Source organism: Numenius arquata, chromosome W (genome assembly GCF_964106895.1).
Source record: "Numenius arquata chromosome W, bNumArq3.hap1.1, whole genome shotgun sequence".
Classification (NCBI taxonomy): Eukaryota; Metazoa; Chordata; class Aves; order Charadriiformes; family Scolopacidae; genus Numenius; species Numenius arquata.
This window is the reverse complement of record NC_133615.1, coordinates 4,015,657-4,041,288: the sequence shown is the minus strand read 5'-3', so window position 1 is coordinate 4,041,288 and position 25,632 is coordinate 4,015,657. Positions and strand designations below refer to the sequence as shown.

Sequence of the window (25,632 nt, the reverse complement as noted above, 5' to 3'; positions counted from 1 at the left end):
CCCATTTGATGTCAACAAGCCCGGTGCTGTATAGGCCAATCCATTGTCAAAGAAACCAAAGTTATGGCAGTGACACCAGCCACGGGGCCATGTATTAATCTACTTGATCCATCTGTTCCTCCCAGCGTGTTTGCCCGCAACTGGAAGGAGTGAGGAAAAAATAACCTGTGCCCCAGATTCCCTCACCATCCCTCCCAACTCCCTGAAGTCTCTTTTTATTGCTCGTGGACTGTGAGTCGCAGATTCCTCTGCACCTACGTGGAAAATCAATAATGGGTAATAGTCTGAGGACTGCACTAATCCAGGAAGTTTCCAGGTGACGTCCTTAACCCGGGCTCCAGGAAGACAGCAGACTTCCCTATGAGGAGGGTCCCTCTGTCCCCCTCAGGAAGGAGTCACCAACAACTGTAACCCTTCTTTTCCTCTGTTGTGGTTTTGCCCGGTTTGAGCAATCAGAATGACAGATGGCTCCTACCTCCCCTCTCTTTAAAAAAAAAAAAAAAAAAACCCAAAAAAAAAAGAGAGAGGAGATGAAGAGGTTTATGAGTTTGGAAAAAACCTAAACTATTCCTTGCCAATCTTCCATTATTTTTCCACATTCACATTTATTTTAATGAATGAACTAGATGTAAATAGAATGGATTTCATTGCCTAGAAATAGCAGAAGTTATTTATGGAAATTTTTTTTTATTTTAAATTTGCAAACATCAACAAGTAAACTGGGGTCCTGATTCAGTTAGATCCTAAAGCATATGAATCAAAACTGAAATAAATCTATAGAGACAGTTAGATATTATCTTTTCCTTGTACTTATTCATCTATATAGGAACGGTTTTCAAAATCTGAAAGAGTAACATTCTTCTGGGAGAAATTTTGTTACAATTTCCTTCTATACTATTCCCAATTTTAGTTACATAAATCAAAGATGAACTTGTTGTCTCAAAGTGGAAATCTTCTTGAAGTCTGAAATATGGATGGGAGTGCTCTACACTGGCTTTAAAAACTGGCTGGAGGGCCGGGCCCGGAGAGTGGTGGTGAATGGAGTTAAATCCAGTTGGCAGCCGGTCACGAGTGGTGTACCCCGGGGCTCAGTATTGGGGCCAGTTCCCTTTAACTTTTTTATCAATGATCTGGAAGAGGGGATTGAGTGCACCCTCAGTAAGTTTGCAGATGATACCAAGTTAGATGGGAGTGTTGACCTGCTTGAGGGTAGAAAGGATTTGCAGAGGGATCTGGACAGGCTTGATCAATGGGCCGAGGCGAATGGGATGAGGTTCAAAAAGGCCAAATGCCAGGTCCTCCACTTAGGACACAACAATCCGATGCAGTGTTAAAAGCTTGGGGAAGAGTGGTTGGAGAGCTGCCTGGCAGAAAAGGACCTGGGAGTGTTGGTAGACTGTTGGCTGAACATGAGCCAACAGTGTGCCCAGGTGGCCAAGAAGGCCAACAGCATCTTGGCCTGTATCAGGAACAGCGTGGTGAGTGTCGTTGTTGAGGCGGACAAACGACACGGACAGCAGTCTTCAGAAGTTCAAGCAGTAACAGTCTACCCTTTATTAGCACACGTACTTTATTATATATTCTTTCTTAACACGTGTTCTTTTACTATTGGTTACATATTGTCATAACAATATATCATTGGTTGTCTTTTGCAAAACATCAAAACTACTCCTTATCTTGTCAGTCTCCAGCTGGTACCTAAAAGTTGTTTTACTTCTCAGGATGTTTTCTACTCCCTTTTTTCTCAAGGATATACTTTAATCTCTGCAAGGTCAATTCCTGACTTCATTCCCACAATCAAGGGTTCCACGGACCCGCCGCAGTCCCCCACAATTCCCCCTTTTTGTATTTGTGCCAAAAAGATCGCCCTCATCGTCTGCTGCAGGGCCCTTTGCAGCAAGGAGATGACACATGGCAACGTTAATAGCACAACCACAACAATCAGTAAAATAACTAATCCCGTTCTTACTACAGACAACAACCATCCCGACAGTCCCCATCCTCTAAACAATCTGTTCAACCAATCCCATCCCTTATCAACTTGCAGCTTTTGTACTCCTTCCTTCAACAACTGTATGCTTTTATGAATTGATTCAGAGTGATCTGACAAGTTCATGCAACACATTCCATCAATATCCTCGCATCCATGTCCTCGAGCTAATAACAAAATCTATCGCCGCTCTATTTTGTAGCGTAGCATGCCTAACTGAGTCTACATCTAATAGTAAGTTGCTTGTATAATTAAAATATAAACAATAGTCCATTTTTATAGATCCCAAAAGCTCGAGCTCTTGAGGTTCCAAAGGCACTTTAGGCAAATAAGGCACCCACGCGTCCCATGTATTAACCAACGACTCGTTTTGAAAGGTTGCCTGCGCTTCATGCGGTACCGGCCACTTGTCCACTGGAACACCAACGAGGCATGTAGTAAACGGATTCTCCGGTGATGCAGTGGCCAGACGTATGGAATCTTGGCCAGTCATGTTGGCTAGAGTGATCCATACGTTGGTCCTTGTCTGCGTTGGCATCCAAAATGCGTTGACTACGGCACACATCATGAGGAAGATAACACAGGCTTCACATTCCGTGCAGGTATCCATTGCGGCCCGTGATCTGTGGAAACACAAGCATAACCTCTTCCCCAGGTTAATAGATCATGCGGACCCATCCATTGACCCGTATGTAGATCCCGCACTAACACCTTTGCCCCTGGGCCCACCCCCTCCTGAGTTACCAGGGAATTGAAATGGCGAAGGATGGGCGGTGTTGGGGTCGGAGAATCATCAGAAACCTGTAAAAAATTTAAAACATAGGTAGCTTTAGCCAATCGTGCATCAGGTGGTTCACCCAGCATTCCCTCTTTTTGTTTTTGGAGGAAGCGCTTGAGTGCACCGTGGGCTCGTTCTACAATGCTTTGTCCTGTGGGATAATGGGGAATTCCAGTAACATGGGATATCCCCCAAAGCTGCAAAAATAACGCGACTTTCTGAGACACGTAAGCCGGGCCATTGTCCGTCTTAACTTGTTGGGGAACACCTAAAATGGAAAATGCACGTTGCCAATGGCGGATGACATCACGTGCAGATTCCCCGGTATGAGCAGTGGCAACAAGAGCTGCTGAAAAAGTATCTATAGAGACATGCACGTATTTCAAACACCCAAATTCGGGTACGTGCGTAACATCGGTCTGCCAGATCTGCAAGGCACGGAGGCCAAGAGGGTTGGTGCCATAGTAAATAGGGACACGATGGCCCTGACAATCAGGGCATGCAGCAACAATGGCACGCGCCTCAGAATTGGAAATATGAAATTGGCGTTTCAGGGCCCGATAGCCCTGATGGTAAAAGCGACGTGAAGCTATTGCCTGCTGTTTAATATTGGGAACAGGTCCTAATGCCACTGCGGACACCAAAGCATCTGCTTTTGCATTTCCTTCCACTATAGAACCCGGTAACGTAGTGTGACTTTTAATATGCATGACATAATATTCATAGTGACGTTTCTGAATTTCCAACCATAATAGCTTCAGAACCCCAAACAGCGTTTCATTAGACACATGCCCTAACACAGCTTTATCCAATCGTTGTACCAGTCCAGCCACATAAGCAGAATCTGTTATGATGTTTACTGGGCCAGGGAAGTTTTGAAACACCATGGCCATCGCCCTAAGTTCAACCACTTGTGGTGAGCCTTCTTGATGTTCGATTTTATGCCGCCATTGTGGTCCGTCTTTCCAAACGATGGCCGCTTTTCCTGTTTTCCCTGATCCATCCGTAAACACCGTGGGTCCCTCTGCCGGATCCAATTGACTCAATTGTTTCTGACCAAATCTCACCTGACTTCCTAGTTTGACCAATGGATGTGAGGGCAAATGATAACTTATTTGCCCTGTATAGTTCATCATGGCTGCTTGTAAGGCAGAGCTGTTGGCCAGGCACCATTCAAAATAATCACTCTGCACTGGGAGTACAATTTTTTCCGGGTCTCTCGACACGCTGTATGGAATTAATGGCCTGATTTTTATAATTACTTGAGCCACCAGCTCAAAAAGGCCAGGGGCTGTCTTTTTTGTTTTATTTGGCAAGAAAACCCACTCCAAAACATGTAGAGAATCATCCCACTTCTCATGCCATTGTGCAATCATGGCAAAGGGTACCAACTGGTCAATCAAAATGATTGCCTGGACAGGCACTGTCAGTTCAATTCTCCATACATGTTTGCTACTAATTGCTCGCTCAATGTCTGCAATTGCTTCTTGTGCACCTACCGTCAAGGTGCGTGGGGCAGAAATATCTGTGTCTCCTTGCAGTAGTTCAACTAACGGTTGCAATTTAGAAGAAGGAATCCCCACGTAGGGTCGAATCCAATTAATCATCCCTGCTAATTTTTGCACGTCATTTAATGTTTTCACTTCCACTTGCAATTGTATGGGTTGTGGCATCACCATTTGAGTTAAGACTTTCATACCTAAATAGAGCCATGGTTGCTGCCGCTGCACCTTTTCAGGCGCAACAATTAGTCCATATTGGCACAGAGATTCCCGTGTTTTGTTCTCCATCTCAATTAACTCCTGTGGAGTTGCTGCAGCTAACAGAACGTCATCCATATAATGATAGCAATAACCTGATGGGAACAAAGCACGTACTGGACTCAATGCCTTTGCCACGAACCACTGGCAAATTGTGGGTGAGTTTTTCATACCTTGCGGTAACACCTTCCAATGATATCTTTTTGCAGGTTCCATATTGTTTACGGATGGTACAGTAAAGGCAAATTTCTCCATATCTTGATCTGCTAAAGGAATCGTAAAGAAACACTCTTTCAAGTCCATTACAACAATTTCCCATTGCATCGGAATCATGGTGGGAGAGGGTAATCCAGGTTGTAAAGCTCCCATGGTTGCCATAACCTCATTAATCTTCCTCAGATCACGTAACAATCTCCATTTTCCAGATTTTTTCTTTATAACAAACACAGGGGTATTCCAAGGGCTGTGTGAGACCTCTATGTGTCCTGCAGCTAGCTGTTCTGCTACAAGAGACTGCAGGGCAGTGAGTTTTTCTTGACTGAGGGGCCACTGATCGACCCACACCGGTACTAAGCCAGGAAGTTTCCTGGTAACATCTTTAACCTGGGCCCCAGGAAGACAGCAGACTTCCCTATGAGGAGGGTCCACGCAGCATAGTGGGCCCTCTGTCCCCCTCAGGAAGGAGGCACCAACAGTTGTAACCCTTCTTTTCCTCTGTTGTGGTTTTTGTCCCTCCCCTCTCTTTTTAAAAAAAAAAAAAAAAAAAAAAAAAAAGAGAGAGAGGAGATGAAGAGGTTTATGAGTTTGGAAAAAACCTAAGCTACTTTAATAAAAAAATTAATAAATAATGAAATAATAAAATAAAAAAAGGGGAAAAGTATACAGTATATACAAAACCATATCAAGCTCCCAGGATGACTGTCACCAGTAGGCATAGGGAAAAGTCCCAGACTGGACTAGGTGATTGACAGGACTGGAGTCTATGCTTTTCTGCTTCCGACCCTCCAACGGGGTAAAAAATTAAGTTAGCTAACCTTAGTTGTTATAGTAATAAGTATAAGTAAGGGCCTTTCTGCATACCATTTAATCTATTATTGTAGCAGACTTAATACGAAGATCACGTAATACTATTAGAAAGCTCTATTTCATTTTAAGTTTTAACTCTAAATTGTATTGGAAACCACAGTTTGCGTTACAGATATTTCAGGCAGACTTTGAAATGGCAGCAGTTATAACTATGTCAGTACTCAGAAACAAGATCATAAATTAAAACAAGTGAGCTTCTGCTTTCATGTAAGGTGATTTCTGTAATCTCACCTAACCTTAAACTTTCTGCAGCCATTCATCTAGCAGTTAATAAAAATGGACTGGAAGGACTTGTTTCTGGGACACCATGTTAGTATTGTAAAGAATGTGTCAATCTCTCTTATTCTGGAAAAGAAACCTATGAAATATAGTATATTGTGTAAGATGTTCACAGGTCGAATAGCATATTGGGTTTTTCTCTCCTAGATGATGACAGTTCTGAAGAAGGCCTTCACACCATTCATTCAGGAAGGCATGAATATGCGTTCAGCTTTGAGCTTCCACAGATGTAAGTACTTAAATGCAGTAGACAGTTTGTGTGAGAGAAGGCTAAGATACATACCTGCTTAAGAAAAATTCTTGTGGGTGGAGGGGGAAACCTGTTCAATGTTAGTAGGAGTTGTGCTCAGACCTGCAATAGAGGACATAATCTCATTAAACTGAAGAAGTTGCTTTTAAGCTGGTTAAGAGTTTTTCAAAAAACAGGAGCTCATTGTTGCCTAGCTGGTTACTCTCTCTTTTGACTGAGGTCTATTGACTCATTATGTCTTGTAGTATTTTACCCCTTCACAGGAGAAGGGAGGGGAATTTGTGTCATTTGAGTCCTGCAAAGTGCCTGAGGTATCTTATAAATGAAACATGATTTTACTGGAGCCACGCAGACCATCAGAACTAGTGATCATAGAATCATAGAATTGTCTAAATTGGAAGGGACCTTTAAGATCATCTAGTCCAACCGTCAACCTAACTGATAAAAACCATCACTAAACCATGTCACTAAGCACTATGTCAACTCGTCTTTTAAATACCTCCAGGAATGGTGCCTCAACCACTTCCCTGGGCAGCCCATTCCAATGCTTAATAACCTTTTCAGTGTAAAAATTTTTCCTAATATCCAATCTGAACCTCCCCTGGCACAACTTGAGGCCATTTCCTCTTGTCCTATCGCCTGTGTCTTGGGAGAAGAGACTGACCCCCACCTCTCTACACCCTCCTTTCAGGTAGTTGTAAAGAGCGATAAGGTCTGCCCTCTGCCTCCTTTTCTCTAGGCTGAACAATCCCAGCTCCCTCAGCCTCTCCTCATAAGACTTGCTCTCCAGACCCCTCACCAGCTTTGTTGCCCTTCTCTGGACCTGCTCCAGCACCTCAATGTCTTTTTTTCTGGTAAGGAGCCCAAAACTGGACACAGTATTCGAGGTGGGGCCTCACCAGTGCCGAGTACAGGGGGACAATCACCTCCCGAGTCCTACTCACCACACTGTTCCTGATACAGGCCAAGATGCTCTTGGCCTTCTTGGCCACCTGGGCACACTGTGGGCTCATGTTCAGCTGACAGTTGACCAACACCCCCAGGTCCTTTTCTGCCAGGGAGCTTTCCAGCCACTCTTCCCCAGGCTTGTAATGGTGCATGGGGTTGTTGTGACTGAAATGCAGGACCCAGCAGTTGGCCTTGTTGAACCTCATCCCATTGGCCTTGGCCCATCGATCCAGCCTGTCCAGATCCCTCTGCAAAGCCTTTCTACCCTCCAGCAGGTCGACACTCCCACCTAACTTGGTGTCATCTGCAGACTTACTGAGGGTGTACTTGATCCCCTCATCCAGATCATTGATAAAGGTATTAAAGAGAACCGGCCCCAGTACCGAGCCCTGGGTACCACTGGTGACCGGCTGCCAACTGGATTTAACTCCATTCGCCACCATTCTCTGGGCCTGGCCCTCCAGCCATTTTTTTTAACCCAGCAGAGAGTACTCCCATCCAAGCCATGGGCAGCCGGTTTCTCCAGGAGGATACTGTGGGAGACTGTATCAAAGGCCTTACTGAAGTCCAGGTAAACAACATCCACAGCCTTTCCCTCATCCACCAAGCAGGTCACTGTCATAGAAGGATATCAGGTTTGTCAAGCAGGACCTGCCTCTCATGAACCTGTGCTGGCTGGGCCTGATCTCCTGGGTGTCCTTCATGTGCTGCATAATGGCACTCAGCATGATCTGTTCCATGACCTTCCCAGGCACCGAGGTCAGACTGACAGACTGACTGTGATAAGGTAACAGCTTAACTGTTTGGGCTCAGTCTGAAACAGATGTGTCAAGCTTAACCACATTTGAACAAAATATTTTTTTTTTCTAGTTTAAATAGGATGTATGTACTCAGGCTGACCTTTATGCAAAAAGCTAGGATGGAAATAAGCAAATAGATGGGTGGATGAAGCAAGAAACATTCCCATACCTGATCCTGCTTGTCTCAGAAAGCGAAGGTGAAGCAGGAGTGATAGCAGAAGTCTTAAGACAAATTGCCACATACACACACAAAAAAGTTTGAGGTGTCTACTTTATACATTGTGAAGGGAAGATTTATACTTAGAGGAGTTACCAACATGGAAATTAGCTAAAACACAACTTGCAGGAAAATTAAATATAAAGGAACAGAGGGAGTCTGGAAATAGATGAAAGAAGGGAGGCAGGAGAAGCCTTTTACTGTAAAAGCCAAGTGTTGAAGTCATTAAGGTTAAAAAAAGTTGGCAGAGTATTAGACTAATAAATTATTAGCTTTAATACAAGGTATCTGCTTATTAGAGGGTCTGGCTTTAGCAGAACCTGTAGATGATAAATGCTTTTACAGATCAGTTTCAGCAAATAGCAGAGGGCTTTACAGTAGATATTACTTAAACACTGAAGAAGACCCATATATATGGAGCCTTAGAAGTCATTTTAAGGGAATATCAGTATCATCCTTATGACTTTTTATAGATGAGATTTTCATCTGAACCTTGAGTTGGAAGGGATGTTCAAATATGAAACAACAAAATAGTATATGTGAATATGGAATATTATGTTTGAGATTAAATAGATGACCAGTAAAATAGCACAAGTGTTGATTAAAACACTACAGTTCTTTTCAAGTGGCTTGAAGGAATAACTATGAAGCCATCTTTGATAATACTGAAAAAATGAAGGCTGGTAATAAAGGGCCTGAAGAACACTAGTTTGATACTGCCTCCTTAATGCTTCTTGCTATTTAGTATTCATAGAATATTTTAAAAAATTTATTTCAAACAAAACCAATGTGGTTGGTTGACCTTGGCTGGCTGGCTGCCAGCCCTCCATGCAGTTGTTCTCTCGCTTCCCCTCATCAACAGGACAGGGAGATAAAATAAGATTGACAAGCTTGTGGGTTGAGATAATGGCAGTTTAATAAGAAAAACAAAAGCCATACATAGAAGCAAAGTGAAAATAAGAATTTATTTACTACTTCCCATTAGCAGGCAGATGTCCAGCCACTTCCTGGAAAACAGGGCCTCAGTATGTGTAGTGGTTTCTTGAGAAGACAAAACACCATAAACCATGAATGTCTGTGCCAGCTATGTCCATGTGTGTCCCCCCCACCCCTTCAGCTTTTATTGCTGAGTATGATGTCATATGGTATGGAATATCCCTTTGGTCCATTTTGGTCAGCTGTCCTGGCTATGTCCCTTCCCAAGCTCTTGTCCACACCTAGCCTGTTGGCCTTTGGGAACGAGGTGTTAGCCTTGATGCCGTGCAAGCACTTTTCAGCAATAGCTAAAACATTGGTGTGTTATCAACACTGTTCTAGCCACAAATGCAAAGCACAGCACTATATGGGCTATTATGAGGGAAGTTAACTCCATCTCAGGCAGACTCAGTATAACCAAATACAAAACAATAGTGAAAAAACCAAGACACTGACTAGCCTTACTGTTTTTGCTTTAAAGGATACTGGGGCAGGATGAAACACTGAAGACTGATTAGAAAAATCTTTTCAGCTGCATTATTAAGAAATAAGTAAACATTTCAGATGTGCAAATAGAGATGTCAAACCTGTAGCAGAAAGAATCATTCTAGTAAAGTACTAGCACAGCTAGTATTATTCCATATAGAAGTTAGGGAGTGAAGCTTTGCCCATAACTTATCTTTTATTATGATGCATTTTGAACATAGTGGAATATAGAAATTCTGCCTTTGATATTAAAGGCAAAAAATGTTAGGAAAAGACAAGTTACAGTTAACTGGATGTGGCTGGAATATAAAAATCTGATGTCCTTCATCTTAGGATGTTGGGGGGGGGAAGGAGAGAGGAGAGGAGGAAAAAAGGGTAATGCTGAAAGACTTGGAGTCCCTTTCTGCATCTCTTTCTTTCCCCTTTCAACTCCCCCAAAGGACTTCCTTTGTCTTTCAGCATTCAGAGCAGAATAGTCTTTATCTTTTTTTTTAATATATATAAATATTTTAAGATGGCCTGATCAGGGTAAAGGAAAACTGTAAGATGCTCAAAACAGCCTCTCTCTATTCAGAACTCTAAATTGAAATATTTAACTACCAGACTTAAGGCAAGACAAACTACAAAAGCACTCAGTTACAGCTAAAATAAACCACTGAGATACCAGCCAAGTAAATAATACACAATTATTTATAGAATACAATGTCCAAACCAATAATTGGATGGTGCTAATGCTAATTTTATTTGGTGGTCTTAATTTGACCTTAAAGGGGCATGTTTTATTCTACGCTTGAAAATGGCCTCAAGTCTAAAGGAAATGTGTACTCTTCTGGCATTTTCTAGCACAATTCTTTAATTGATTCTTAAAACTTCTACAAAACTACCGTTGGATGAATTGGTGATGATATTTTCTCCCAACTTTAATCTTACATTTTTCTGAGATATGGAAACTTTGCAAACAAGTTATGCTTCTAATGATGCACTAAAAATGCAGTTCTACATACTAATTCCTAATTTGATCAATTGTATTGTTATTGGAAAGAGAGAAAAATTTTACTCAACTTTGACCTTTGTCCTGCACAGACCACTTGCTACCTCATTCGAAGGCAGACATGGCAGTGTGCGCTATTGGGTGAAAGCTGAATTGCATAGGCCTTGGCTTCTACCAGTAAAATTAAAGAAGGAATTTACGGTCTTTGAACATATAGATATCAACACTCCTTCATTACTGGTAAGAACTGACAGAATTACTTGATTATGTTTATGCCAGAAAAAGAATATAATAACTGAAGCAACATCAACATGTAATTTTACCTAATATTTATTTGCTAGTTTAACTACAGCTCTTCTTTTAAGTATCATATCAGTTTAGAAACTCTTTAACTGCTGGTATTTTGAAGGCTAAGTTATCCTGTACTTGGAGTTGCTTGATTTTTAAGATACATAAAATGCCTTTGTCAATCTAAATTGCTACTACTAAATTGTAGAATCTCATTAAGGAAGAAAACTTGGTGAACTGTTCCTCTTCAATTATAAATAATGATCTATGGAAGGAACAGTGCAACTCTTAATATTTTAGTGAGGGACTGATAACTTAAAAATGCAAAGTAAAAAAAATTTACTGCAGTGCATAATTGATAATTTCCATATGGATAGTTTTCTACTGATGGGGTGAAATTATCACAATTCTGTATAATCCTTTCCTGAAATTTCACTTTATTAAAATAACTTAATTATCACAACTTCTTTCAATGAGGATTTGATTTCAGTCTGGCCTAGAAATTATTTATTTTATCCCTTCCTCAAATTTTAACCCAGAGGGGGAAAAAAATTTAGAAGTCCATTGCAATAGGTTTCTTGTGTGTATGGGTGAAAAATCAGGCTTGCAAAGGGACCTTGTACAAACTCCATTAAAATCAAAGGTCTCTCATTTGACTTTTAGGGCTTGATCCAAAGCCCATTAATCCTGATGTTGTGTAAAATAAGTCTTTTTAATATATATGAAACAGGATCATTCAGAAACCAAGGAAATAGCAGGAGTCAAGATTACAGTAGTTTAGTTACTTTGTTTCTGAAATACAGCTTGATGGAAAGTGCAAAGATGTTCTAATTTACTGTTAGTTAAATGAAAAGCTCTGCAACAATATGTTGGGATGTGTAGGCTATGAAGCATGTTGTTTTAAGCTATATGGTATTTATTTTTAGTATTAAAAACTGTTTTAAGTATGGCTATACTATGGAGGATGGCAGAAAAAGTAATACTTATACATCAGTGGAATTAGGACAAGCCTTGTGTCTGTATAATGCTGTTTAAATTGCTTGAGACTTTTCCTATGAAAGTAGCCTTGTTTATCAAAATATATATTAAGTGCATTATGAAAGTGATTATTTTCCTGTGTTGATTTAAATACCTGAAGAGATTCACAGAGGTCATATTTTAATGGACAATATTTTTCTCTTCTTGCAGTCACCCCAAGCAGGCACAAAAGAGAAGACTCTATGTTGTTGGCTTTGTACCTCAGGCCCAATATCCTTAAGTGCCAAAATTGAAAGGAAGGGCTACACCCCAGGTATGTTATAGAAGTAATTGTAGGATATGTTTTTTCTTCCCTTTTAAAGCTAGAGTTTGTAGTTACTGTTTTTATATAAAAGAAACATCAAGTGCATTTTTACCACCTCACTCTGCATCTAGCAATCTTCTCAGTATACTCTGTTAACTAAGACAACGCTACTTGTATCTCTAGATTGTTAAAGGACCTCATCTATTAGACTGGTAAGCTTTGGGGTTTTTTTTGTGGAGGTTTTCCTTTTGGAACAGCTCATGGGGATCTTGCTTCTATTAGCATCAGTGGATGTTTTTCCAGGTAGAGCAGTGATAGCAGCATCTGGTGTGTTATAACAGTATACAGAACGTGACAGTTAGCTTAAGCTGCCTTGTAAATGTAAAGGTAACTTGAAATTCTGGTTTTCTTGTTTCAGGTGAATCAATTCAGATCTTTGCTGAGATTGAGAATTGCTCTTCCCGTATGGTGGTGCCAAAGGCAACCATTTACCAAACACAGGCATTCTATGCCAAAGGGAAAATAAAGGAAGTAAAACAGCTTGTTGCTAACCTCCGTGGGGAATCCTTGTCATCTGGAAAAACAGAAACCTGGAATGGCAAACAGTTGAAAATTCCACCTGTTTCCCCTTCAATCCTTGACTGTAGTATAATCCGTGTGGAGTATTCACTGATGGTATGTTGAGCAATCTTTTTCACTCCTGAGAATGAGTAGCTTCCAACATTCCATACAAATTCCTAGCACAGCATTTTGTGATAATTAGTTATGAAAGAAATACATGTTCTGGTATTAGTGTCCTGACAGGAGATCTGGTAAGTAAATTTCGTTTAAATCATGCAAGTTCTTAAAACAATTGTGTGTCAACTAAGCAAGTATTTAATGAGCAGACTGTGTTTCCATGCGAGGGCTCATGTTGAGAGACTTTTTTTTTTTTTTTTTTAACTTGAAGAGCTCATGTCTCCATAAGGGCATGGGCCCTAAAAGAGACTGTTAGAAACAAGCTCCTCATGGAAACTTCCATAGAAAGACAACTTAGACTAATACTTATGAAGTGCTGATAAACCCCCAGATTTTAATCATACACTTGTTTCTTTTTTCTTCAGGTATATGTCGATATTCCAGGAGCAATGGATTTATTCCTTAATTTACCACTCGTCATTGGTACCATTCCTCTACATCCATTTGGTAGCAGAACATCAAGTGTGAGCAGCCAGGGTAGCATGAACATGAATTGGCTTGGTCTGACACTGCCTGAAAGACCAGAAGGTAACTTGACAATTTTCCTGGTTCTGGTGGGGATAGGGTTAATTTTCACAAGGGGCTGGGATGGGACACAGCCAGGAGGGCTGACCCAATCTAGCTAAAGGGGTATTCAATACCATGTGATGCCATGCTCAGTATATAGCTGGGGGGGGGGGGGCAGGAACACAGTTGGGCTTCCTGGATTCGGGTTGGTGAGAGCTTGTACGTTAATTGTGTTCTGTATGTTCCTTTATAAGTATTATTGTTGTTTTCCTCTTTCCTTTGTATTCTGTTAAACTACCTTTACCTCAACCCACAAGTTTTGCCTTTTTCTTCCGATGCTTCCCCCATCCCAGCTGGGGATGGGTGGGAGAGAGTGAGTGATCGACCATGTGGTTCTTTGTTGCTGGCTGGAGTTAAACCATGACAGTCCTTTTTGGTGCACAAAGGGTTGAGGTAATGACAGATCTGATCAAAGTGTGTTAAATGAATTAAACAAATTTATTTTATTACATTAGTTAAATAGTCACTGGTCACAATATTGCTTTGTTCACATGGCTGTATTATGTAAATTCTTACATGTTCTATATACTCCCTGTGGTGCTGTTGATTACCTCTGGGAGAGGGATTAGGATTATCATTGTGCTGTCCTGTGTAATATATCAATTTATAACATCACTGTTCATGAGGACAAGTTGGTATGTTTATGTGGCGTTGCTGTCCTGCCCATACCTCGGGTGCCATCTCTTCGAATTTATTAATAAACACACCTGATCTATGGGGGAAATAGGGGGATACTTTCCCCAGTTCTTTGGCCTCCCTTTTCTCCCTCAGGCCAGGTACAACAGTTCTTGAGAATTTTGAATATGCTTGGGACGTTCAAACCAGCATGTTCCTAATGCTATGTCTCCTGAATATGCTTCAGGTCTTAAAAGAATAGAACTGCCTAGGTTGGAAGGGACCTTTAAGATCATCTAGTCCAACCATCAACCCAACACTGACAAAAAACATCACTAAATCATATCTCTAAGCACTATGTCTACCCATCTTTTAAATACCTCCAGGGATGGTGCCTCAACCACTTCCCTGTTCCAATGCTTAATAACCCTTTCAGTGTAAAAAAATTTTCCTAATATCCAATCTAAACCTCCCCTGGTGTAACTTAAAGCCATTTCCTCTTGTCCTATTGCCTGTGTCTTGGGAGAAGAGACCAACCCCTGCTTCTCTATAACCTCCTTTCAGGTAGTTGTAGAGAGCGAGGAGTTTCCCCTCAGCCTCCTTTTCTCTAGGCTGAAAAACCCCAGCTCCCTCAGCCTCTCCTCATAAGACTTGCTCTCCAGACCCCTCACCAGCTTTGTTGCCCTTTTCTGGACTCGCTCCAGAATCTCAATGTCTTTTTTTTTGTGGTAAGGAGCCCAAAACTGGACACAGTACTTGAGGTGGGGCCTCACCAGTGCCAAGTACAGGGGGATGATCACTTCCCTAGTCCTACTCACCACACTGTTCCTGATACAGGCCAAGATGCTCTTGGCCTTCTTGGCCACCAGGGCACACTGCTGGCTCATATTCAGCTGGCTGTCAACTAACACCCCCAGGTCCTTTTCTGCCAGGCAGCTCTCCAGCCACTCTTCCCCAGGCTTGTAATGGTGCATGGTGGTGTTGTGACCCAAGTGCAGGACCCAGCAGTTGGCCTTGTTGAACCTCATCCCATTGGCCTTGGCCCATCGATCCAGCCTGTCCAGATCCCTCTGCAAAGCCTTTCTACCCTCAAACAGGTCAACACTCCCATCTAACTTGGTGTCATCTGCAAACTTACTGAGGGTGTACTTGATCCCCTCTTCCAGATCATTGATAAAGATGTTAAAAAGAACTGGCCCCAGTACCGAGCCCTGGGTACCACCACTCGTGACTGGCCACCAACCGGATTTAACTCCATTCACCACCACTCTCTGGGCCCAGCCTTGCAGCCAGTTTTTTACCCAGCAAAGTGTATGGCTGTCCAAGCCATGGGCAGCCAGTTTCTCCAGGAGGATACTGTGGGAGACTGTATCAAAGGCCTTGCTAAAGTCCAGGTAAACAACATCCACAGCCTTTCCCTCATCCACCAAGTGGGTCACTTTGTCATAGGAGATCAGGTTAGTCAACGGGACCTGCATTTCATGAACCCATGCTGACTGGGCCTGATTGCCTGGTTGTCCTGCATGTGCCACATAATGGCACTCAGGCACCCAGGTCAGACTGACAGGCCTGTAGTTTCCCGGATCCTCCTTCCGATCCTTCTTGTGGATGGGTGTCACATTTGCTAGCTGCCAGTCAGCTAGGACCTCTCTGGTTTGCCAGGACTGCTGATAAATGATGGAAAGTGGCTCGGTGAGCACTTCTGCTACCTCCCTCAGTACCCTCAGGCAGATCCCATTTGGCCCCATAGACTTGTGTATGTCCAGATGTTGGAGCAGGTCCCTCACCATCTCCCTTTGGATTACGGGGGCTTCATTCTTCTCCCCACCCCATCTACTAGCTATGGGGTCTGGGTATTCGGGGAACAAATGACTCGCATTAAGTACCTCAGTGTTCTCCTCATCCTTTGTCACTATTTTACTGCCTTCATCTAATAAAGGATGGAGATTGTTCTTGATCAGTCCTCCTTTGGTTACTAATGTATTTATAGAAACTTTTTTATTGTCCTTAACATCAGAAGCCAGGTTAAGTTCTAGTTGGACTTTGGCCCTTCTAATTTTCTCCCTATGTAGCCTTACAACATCTTTGTAGCCTTCCTGAGTGGCCTGCCCCTTCTTCCAAAGGCCATAATCTCTCCTTTTTTTCCTGAGTTGTGACCATAGCTCTCTGTTCAGCCAGGCTGGTCTTGTCTTCTGACAGCTCATTTTTTGGCACATGGGGATGGCCTGCTCCTGCGCCTTTAAGACTTCCTCCTTGAAAAATGTCCAGCCTTCCTGGACTCCTTTGCCCTTCAGGACTGCCTCCCAAGGGACTCTGTCAACTCTCATGAATAGACTGAAGTCTGCCCTCCGGAAGGCTAAGGTGGCAGTTCTGCTGACCCCCCCTCCTTGCTTCTCCAAGAATCGCAAACTCTGTCATTTCATGATCACTATGCCCAAGTCAGCCTCCAACTGTCACATCCCCCACAAATCCTTCTCTGTTTACAAAAAACAGGTCCAGCAAGGCTCCTTCCCTAGGTGGCTCCCTCACCAGCTGTGTCAGGAAGTTATCCTCAACACACTCCAGGAACTTCCTAAATTGTTCCCTCTCAGCTATATTGTATTCTCAGCAGATATCTGGTAGATTAAAGTCTTGTTTAGGGGTAAAAAACTATTTAAGGCTATCACCAGAGATCTGCCTCAAGGCTGGATAGTCATGGGCGGCATGGGGTGTGGGAGAATATGGGCAGATATCTAGTGAACTCATACCCAATGGTCTGGGAATTCACCCCTGAACAACTGCAGGACCCTGATCAAGTAATAGAACATTTGAAAGGAAAATGCTGCAGCTATTCCAGAGAGGCACAATTTACTGCGCTGTGCTGGACCCTCGCCAGTATCTGCCAAACACTGCTTGATATTATGCAGCACCCTCAGGGGGCAGAGAGGGGAAACTCCTGTGACAGGCACTCTGCACTCAACCCTCTGCAATAGGTCCTGCAGCTGAACCAGAAAATCAACCCGTTCTGGTATCAGTTGCCCCTATACAGAAGAAGAAATACACAAAGAAATGTTTGCTTAGTAAGGGATGACGATGAACCAGGGCCATCACGAGAATAGGAGGAAGAGGCAGAACCAGAAATAATCACTCGATCTCTGTCCCTGAGTGAGCTGTGGGATAATGCAAAAAGACTTCAGCCTCCATCTAGGTGAGCATGTTGTCACCTGGCTGCTCCCATGCTGGGATAATGGGGCCAGTAGCTTGGAATTAGAGGGCAGGGAAGCCAAGCCTTTGGGATCCCTGTCTAGGGAAGGGGGCATTGACAAGGCAATTGGGGAAAAAGACACAAGCCCTCAGCCTCTGGAAGTGACTCCAGTCAGGTGTGAGGGAAAGGTACCCCTTCAGTGAAGATGTTGTATATCATCCAAGCAAGTGGACCACCATGGAGAGAGGTATCCAGTACCTGAGGGCATTAGCCATGTGGGAGATGATTTATCATGACCTGGACAATGCACAGTTACCCACAGATCCTGATGAGGTCCAATGTACAAGGCCCATGTGGTGGAAGTTTGTATGGAGCACACCATCATATGCCAACTCATTAGCAGTAATGGAATGGAAAGGCGAAGAGGGACCAACGGTGGATGAGGTGGCTGCCTGACTTTGGCAATATGAAGAAAGCCTCTCTTTCCCCCTTGTCTCATCTTTGGAGAAACTGTCTCCGAATGTCCAGCAACTTGAAGAGAATATGTTCTTCTCCCCACCTGTATGAGCCAGTATCTCAGCTGTTAGGAGCAGATATTTCTCCATTCAAGAGCGAGAATATAGAGGGTACACCCCACGAAGCACCCTGTTATTCTGCCTGCGTGACAATGGAGAGGACATGAGGAAGTGGGATGGACAACCTACTTTGAGGGGAGAACGACCCTACCTGGAGCTTCTGGCAGAAAGTGCCAGGGGAGACTCGAGGTCGACCCCTAGGATTTTTGGAGCCGGGGATACAGAGGATCTGAAGCCCGCTATACTTCAATTGAGAAAGAGATATTGACAGTGTATGAAGGGGTTTGAGCTGCGTTGGAAATGGCTGGTACAGAAGCACAGCTCCTCCTTAGCACCTTGACTGCTGGTGCTGGGCTGGATGTTCAAAGAAAGGGTCCCTGCCACACATCATGCAACGGATGCTACATGGAGGAAGTGGATTGCACTGATCACACAGTGGCCTTGAATGGGAAACCCCAGTCGCCCAGGCATTCTGGAAGTGATCATGGACTGGCCAGAAGGCAAGGATTTTGGAATATTGCCAGAGGAGGAGGTAAGGTGTGGTGAAAAGGCCCTACCATATAATAAACTACTAGAAAATGAGAAGCAATAAGCCCTGATCAGTGATGGGTCCTGTCGTACTGTAGAAAAACATCGGAGGTGGAAGGCTGCTGTATGGAGTCCTACACGAGTTAAAGAAGCCGCTGAAGGACAAGGTGAATCAAGCCAGTTTGCAGAGGCGAAAGACATCCAGCTGGCCTTAGACATTGCTGAGCGAGAAAAATGGCCAGTACTTCATCTCTATACTGATTCATGGATGGTGGCAAATGTTCTGTGGGGGTGGCTACAGCAGTGGAAGCAGAGCAACTGGCAGTGCAGACGCAAACCCCTCTGGGCTGCCTCATTGTGGCAAGATATTGCTGCCTGTATAAAGAATCTGGTTGTAACAGTACATCATGTAGATGCCCACGTACCCACAAGTTGGGCCACTGAGGAACATCAAAACAACCAGCAGGTGAATCGGGCTGCTAAGATTGGAGTGACTGAGGTGGATCGGGACTGGCAATATAAGGGTGAATTATTCAGGGCTTGATGGGCCCATGACACCTTAGGCTACCAAGGAAGAGATGCAACATATAGGTGGGCTTGTGACTGAGGGTTGGACTTGACCATGGACGCAATTGCAGAAGTTATCCCTGACTCTGAAATATACGCTGCAATTAAGCATGCCAAGTGGTTAAAACTTCTCTGGTATGGAGGACGATGGTTGAAATATCAATATGGGGAGGCCTGGCAGATTAATTATATCACACTCCCACAAAACGGCCAAAGAAATCACTGGATGGCTGGAAACATGCCCTGTGCCCCATGCCGCTGCCTGGAACATTTCCTGGGCCTTGAAAAGCAAGTGTTATAGCAACATGGCACACCAGAGATAATTGAATCAGTCAACGGGACTCATTTCCGAAACAGTCTCATAGACACTTGGGTAGAAGAGTATGGTATTCAGTGGGTATATCGCATCCCCTATCATGCACCAGCCTCTGGGAAGATCCAACAATATAATGGACTGTTAAAGACTATACTGATGGCAATGGGTGGTGAAACCTTCAGACAGTGGGATACACAGTTATCAAAAGCCACCTGGCTAGTTAACACCAGGGGATCTACCAATCAAGCTTGCCCTGCCCAATCAAAACTTCCATGTACTGTGGAAGGGGATAAAGTCCCCATAGTACACATGAAGAATATGTTAGGGAAGACACTATGACAGTTGTTTTCCTCTTTCCTTTGCTGTTTTGTTAAATTACCTTTTATCTCAACCCACAAGTTTTGCCTTTCTCTTCTGATTCTTCCCCCATCCTGCCACGGTGTGGGGAGTGAGCAAGCGACTGCACGGTTCTTTGTTGCTGGCTGGGGCTAAACCATGACAACAATACAAATCCAAATAATTTTGCTGGTCTGTTTTGGTTTTTGTCTGCTTTATTTGACGTGCGGAAACAAACCTTACAACTCGCAGAGAGTTATAAAGCAGGTATGTTTATTGCGGCACCGGGTGCAAGGGGGATCACTCCTCCAAACTTGCACACCGATTTGTAAAACAAGCATCTATTTATGATGAAAAGCATACATATTCATTAATGTGGGCTGGGTTATTATAATGGATTCTAAGAAAAGGCGTTACTATTCTAATTATTTCTAGGAACTCATTATCATAAGTCTCCTCCCCTTGCCGCATGCGTACTGTCACCTGGTGGTCGTGGGCCGGGGTCTTCTGGAGGAAGGCTCGTAGTCTTCTTCACCGTGTACCTTTACCTTTGTCCTAGAATGCTGGGTTGGCTGGACCCCAAACCGCGAAACTGGTCCCGACCAGATGGACACTTCACCCAGACAATTGGGTTCCTCCTTAGCATGCAGGCTGTTCCCGCTATCTTATACACAAGGCCATTTCTTTATCTTGGAATGCTGGGCTCCTGGGCTCCGAGCTCTGTTCTTTGCCAGGCTGTACTAAATCCACACTAACAACCTTTAACCATTCATTCTCTGAATCAAGTCCCCCCTTTTCTTTCACCTTTGTAAATTCTTTTACAATTGCCTGTAACACACTTTCCTTCTCCATCTGATTTCTAAAATACTTCCCTGACTCCACTCGTTCACGGAGCTGATGCTTCTTCCATTGAATGTATTTGTCTTTGGCCCCCCCCGGTACAACACATAAGACATCTAGTTAATGCACACACTAAAATTCCTAACACAAGTATTGCTACTAGAAAGATAAACAGTTGTTTAAGCCAAACCAAGTTAGGTAACCACGAGGTTCCCGGGTACAATTGTTTACTGCTAATTAATACAACAAGCTCTTCTTTCAACACTTGTAAATCAAATCTGGGTCCTAAGGGGTAGATATTATCATCGTACTCACAATACCCGTTCAACTCATTTCCCCCTCTTGCCCAAAATTTGGGCCAGGTCCCGTTGGCACAGTTCCAGTCGCTTGCTGCCACCCCATATAGAGGCAGTTTCATTTCTCCTTTGGGTAGGGTAGTACATACCCAACAATCTGACAGATTAGTAGCCCTTACCAATGTTTCCAGATTTCATGAATATGTACTCATATCCCATGTCCCTCCCCCTGAAATACAAAGTCCTGGCATGTTGACGACTATTAATGTCATTAATGTCCATCTTTTCGTTGGAGGTGAAGTTTCAGGGGTCCGGCCTGCGTTGATGTCCATTGGGGGTTCTGGAGCTCTCTTGACTCGAGTCCAATGGATCCAAGTGGCTTGTTCCTTAATCTTTATGGCTGTGTGAGTGGTCAGCAGTACCTGGAAGGGACCTTCCCACTTTGGCTTCAGTGGTGAATCTGTAAAAGACTTGACATATACATAATCCCCAGGTTCGATCTCGTGTACTGGTCCATCCAGCCCACGAGCTCTTGTTCCCAGAACCAGTTTTTCTACCCCTCGGAGCTGTTTTTGTAAATTTATCATGTAATCTGTCAATATTTCATTCCCCAACGCTGTGGATGTCCCGTCTTGTACACTATATGGTCTCCCATATAGTATTTCAAAGGGGCTCAAACCTTCTTTGGTTCTGGGTTTTGTTCTTATCCTGAGAAGGGCTAAGGGTAGTGATTGAGGCCAGGCCAAGTTAGCTTCCTGGCCTAGTTTCACAATTTGCGTTTTGATTAAGTGATTCATCTTTTCTACCTGACCACTCAATCGTGGGTTGTATGGGATGTGAAGTTGCCAATCTATCCCCAATAATCTGCTTACTTTTGAAACAACCTTTGCAGTGAAATGAGATCCTCGGTCCGAGGAAATCACTGCGGGAACCCCAAATCTTGGTATAATTTCTTGCAACAATGCTTTAACAACTTCTCTTGTTTTATTGGTTCGGCAGGGAAATGCCTCTGGCCATCCTGAAAAGGTATCAGTTAATACCAATAGGTATCGAAACCCCCCTTTTCTTGGAAGTTCTGAAAAATCAATTTGCCATTGTTATCCCGGATAGTTTCCTTTCCCTATTTGGCCAAACTGGACTCTGGGACCTGTCCTAGGGTTGTTCTGTAAACATACCTCACACTGCTGAGTGACTTGTTTGACAGTGGCATATAGATTCCGAGCACATATTAGCCTACTCGGGTATCTGTAAAGTGCCTCTGTCCCCCAATGGGATTTCCTATGTTCTGCCATGACTACAGCCCATAGTAACGAGAAAGGCACTATTATTTTTCCCTGTGGGGTTCTGACCCATTTCCCTTCAATTTTCCCATTTAAGTCTTTGATCAATTTGTGATCGTCCTTAGAATATCTAGGTTCATTGTCAATTTGTATCTTACCGTCTGGGACCAAGGACTGTACCTCTGCATTACCCATCTCTGCTGCTCTTTTGGCTTCTTGATCCGCCAGTGCGTTGCCCAGTTCCATAGCGGTGTTCCCTTTTTGGTGAGCTTTGCAGTGCATGATAGCCACTTTGGTAGGCAGTAATACTGCATCTAAGAGCTTGAGAACTTCTTCAGCATGTTTTATGTGTTTCCCTTGTGTAGATAAGAGTCCTCTTTCTCTCTAGACCACCCTGTGAGCATGCACCACCCCAAAAACATATTTAGAGTCTGTCCAGATATTTATCTGTTTTCCTTTGGCTAGTTCCAGCGCTCAGGTTAGTGCTATTATCTCAGCCTTTTGGGCTGATGTATTTGGGGCCAGGGCTTTGGACTCTATTACCTTCTCTGTGGTGGTTACCGCATAGCCAGCTTTGCGTATCCCCTGTTGAATGAGGCTGCTCCCGTCGGTGAACCAGGAATCCTCTGCATCTTCCAATGGTTCTTCTTTCAGGTCTGGTCGACTGGAGTACACCGCCTCGATTGTTTCCAAGCAGTCATGGGTCACTGATTCTCCTTCGGTTCCGCTGAGGAAAGAGGCTGGATTGACAATATTAGTTACTGTTATTTCTACATCATCTTGCTCTATCAGGATAGCCTGGTACTTAAGAAACCTCTGAGGCGAAAGCCAATGCCCCCCTTTTACTTCCAGTACTGCTGAGACGGTGTGTGATACCATAACTGTGATTTTCTGGCCTAGGGTGAATTTACGGGCCTCTTGGATGTTTATTACCACTGCTGCCACCGCTCGGAGACAGCTGGGCCACCCTTTACTTACTCCGTCGAGCTGTTTGGAGAAGTATGCCACCGCCCTTCCATAGGGTCCCAGATTCTGAGCTAGGACTCCTAAGGCCATTCCTTGCTTTTCATAGGAAAACAACCAGAAAGGTTTAGTAGTATCGGGTAATCCCAGGGCAGGTGCTTCCATTAACCTCTTTTTTAACTGATGGAAGGCTCTGTCTGCTTCCTTATTCCACACAATATTCTTTGAGTTAGATTTTAATAACTCGTATAGCGGCTTTACCAAGAGTCCGTAGTTGTATATCCAGAGACGACACCATCCTGTCATTCCTAGAAAGGTCCAAAGTTCCTTAGGCGTCTGTGGTCGAGGTGTCTGGCAGATGGCTTCTTTCCTCTCCTTCCCTGGTGTCCGTTGGCCTGCGGTTATTTCATATCCCAGATAGGTCACTTGCTGCTGGGCTATCTGTGCCTTCTGTGGAGAAACTTTGTAGCCATTAAGTCCAAGAAAATTTATCAGGCTCACAGTCCATTCTAGGCATGTGTCTCTGGTGTCAGTGGCGAGTAACATATCATCCACATACTGCAATACCACTCCTGTCCCAGGCGGGCATTTCCACTGTTCTAAATCTTTGGCTAGCTGATTTCCAAAAAGTGTTGGGCTATTTTTAAAGCCCTGTGGTAGCACAGTCCATGTAAGCTGTGTCTTCCTTCCAGATTCTGGGTTTTCCCATTCGAATGCAAATAAAAGCTGGCTCTCTGGGCTCAGAGGCAAGCAGAAAAAGGCATCCTTTAGGTCCAAGATGGTAAACCATGCCAATTCAGGTACCAATTTAGTTAGGATTCCCCAGGTCCCCGTCAATCTCCTTTAAAATGGGCCTGAATTTTTTCTTTTCGTCTCTTTGGACACTCATTCTTCCAGTGTCCTTTCTGCTTAGACCATGCACATTGATCTCTTTCTAATGGTTTCCTAAAGTTCTCATTTCTTATTTCCACCCCCCTCTTGTAGTGCTGCTACCAGTGCCTGTCTGTCCCTTCTCCTATCCTCTTCTTCTCGGTTGTTAAATACTCTCCATGCCTCATCTAACAGAGTCTCTAGATTTCTGCTTTCAGTTGTTCTTAGTTTTTGCAGCTTCCTCCAGATATCACTAGCAGACTGCCCTATAAAGAGAGACACTAACTGCTGGATTCCTATCTCTGATCCAGGGTCCAAGGGGGTGTAGCGTCTCATTGCATCTCGTAATTTATCCAAGAACTCCGAGGGACTCTCCTTCGGCCCTTGTCTTACAGCATATAGCATTGACCAGTTAATGGCTTTCGGGATAGCCCTCTCCATCCCCCTTATAACCCAATCTCTATAACCGTGTAATGCTTCCAAGTGACTGCTCCTATTTGGGTCCCAATGAGGGTCCTGCAAGGGGAAATAGTCTTTAATGTCTCTTCCTGAATCTTTCAGGTGGTCCGTGGCTATATCTTGAGCAGCTTTCAAAAGCAGTTGTTTCTCAGTTTTTGTAAGGTGATCTAATAATAACTGGATATCACCCCAGTCAGGATTGTGCTGCTTTAACAGAAACTGAAAATGTTTAGTAACCCCTATGGGATCATTCCGATAATTCTTCGCCACGTTTTTCAGGTTTCTAAATCAAATGAGGAAAAAGGGACTCTTATCAATATAGGTCCTTCCGGACTCACGGCTTCCCTTAAGGGTGCCTGAATCAATGCTCGCCCTGTTCCCTTTCGGGTACGGGACGATACCGGGCTATCAGGTGGGGTTCTGGAATCAGTTTCTCCATCTCCTTGGGAAACCTTTACCTCCCAACGGTCTCCCATTACCTTAACCGGTGGTAAGTAAGTTTCAAGTAAAAGTAAATCCTCTTCTTTAAAACCCCGAATCTTTTCAGGCTTTGTGCATCTCTGCCCTATGCTACAGGCCGAACAACATCTTTTTATATTTGCATTCATTTCTTTCTTTTTTCTTTCTCTAAGGCTAATACCATCGGGTCTTGTGGAGGTAATAGCCCGCAGTCCCGTTGGTACTCTGGGTGGTTCCGAAGGGTGAAAAACATGTCCGCATATGTGACTTCATCCCACTTTCCTTCCCTTCTAAGGAATAGCATTAATTGTAATATAGTATTGTAATTAAGGGTCCCATTAAAGGGCCATTTCTCTTGATCATCTAACTTGTAAAGGGGCCACCATTGATTACAATATTTAATTAAGGTTTTCTTGTCCACGCTGCCACCTGGTGAGCCCCCGATCTCCTTCCAGTGTGCTAAAGTACACCCTAGGGGACTCTTTTTCAGTATTTCGCCCCCTTGATTATTGCCCATTTTATGTCCTCCTTACCCCCTTGGTTAAGAGGTGACCCTGATCTCCGTGTGTCACCTGGGTGTTATTCCTATTTCCCTCCCGGGAAACGGTACAGCTATATCCCTGTCGCTACCTTTATCTCCGGGGGTAGGCTATGTCTCCACAGATTACTTGTTTCAACTCTCCCGCCCGCTCAATCTTTTCCCACTCAGCCCAGCTACCACACTGTGGACACCAAAAATCGTCCTCCTGATCTACCCAAACCTCCGTATTACAAGCAAAGCACTTTAAGATAAAAATAGGATCACAAACGTTATCCGAATGTCCAAGACTGCCACTTAATATTCTCAATATTTGGTTCACACAATGTTTCTTTACAGTCCGTCATACGCTTCGTTCGTCTCCGGCCGCT

At 43.7% G+C, this 25,632-nt stretch overlaps 1 protein-coding gene across 2 annotated transcripts in view; it reads left to right on the top strand.

Moving 5' to 3' along the window:
• LOC141476584 (arrestin domain-containing protein 3-like) overlaps nt 1–25,632 on the top strand; it is a 34,793-nt gene that overhangs the window by 5,494 nt on the left and 3,667 nt on the right. Inside the window, exons 2-6 of one of the 2 annotated variants that reach the window (XM_074165347.1) lie at nt 6,059–6,122; nt 10,653–10,800; nt 12,037–12,139; nt 12,549–12,805; nt 13,234–13,396. In XM_074165347.1, coding sequence (XP_074021448.1) covers nt 6,059–6,122; nt 10,653–10,800; nt 12,037–12,139; nt 12,549–12,805; nt 13,234–13,396 — 735 coding nt within the window. Of the gene's footprint in view, nt 1–6,040; nt 6,123–10,652; nt 10,801–12,036; nt 12,140–12,548; nt 12,806–13,233; nt 13,397–25,632 lie in introns of both variants that reach the window. The other variant, XM_074165346.1, reaches the window with a different exon arrangement.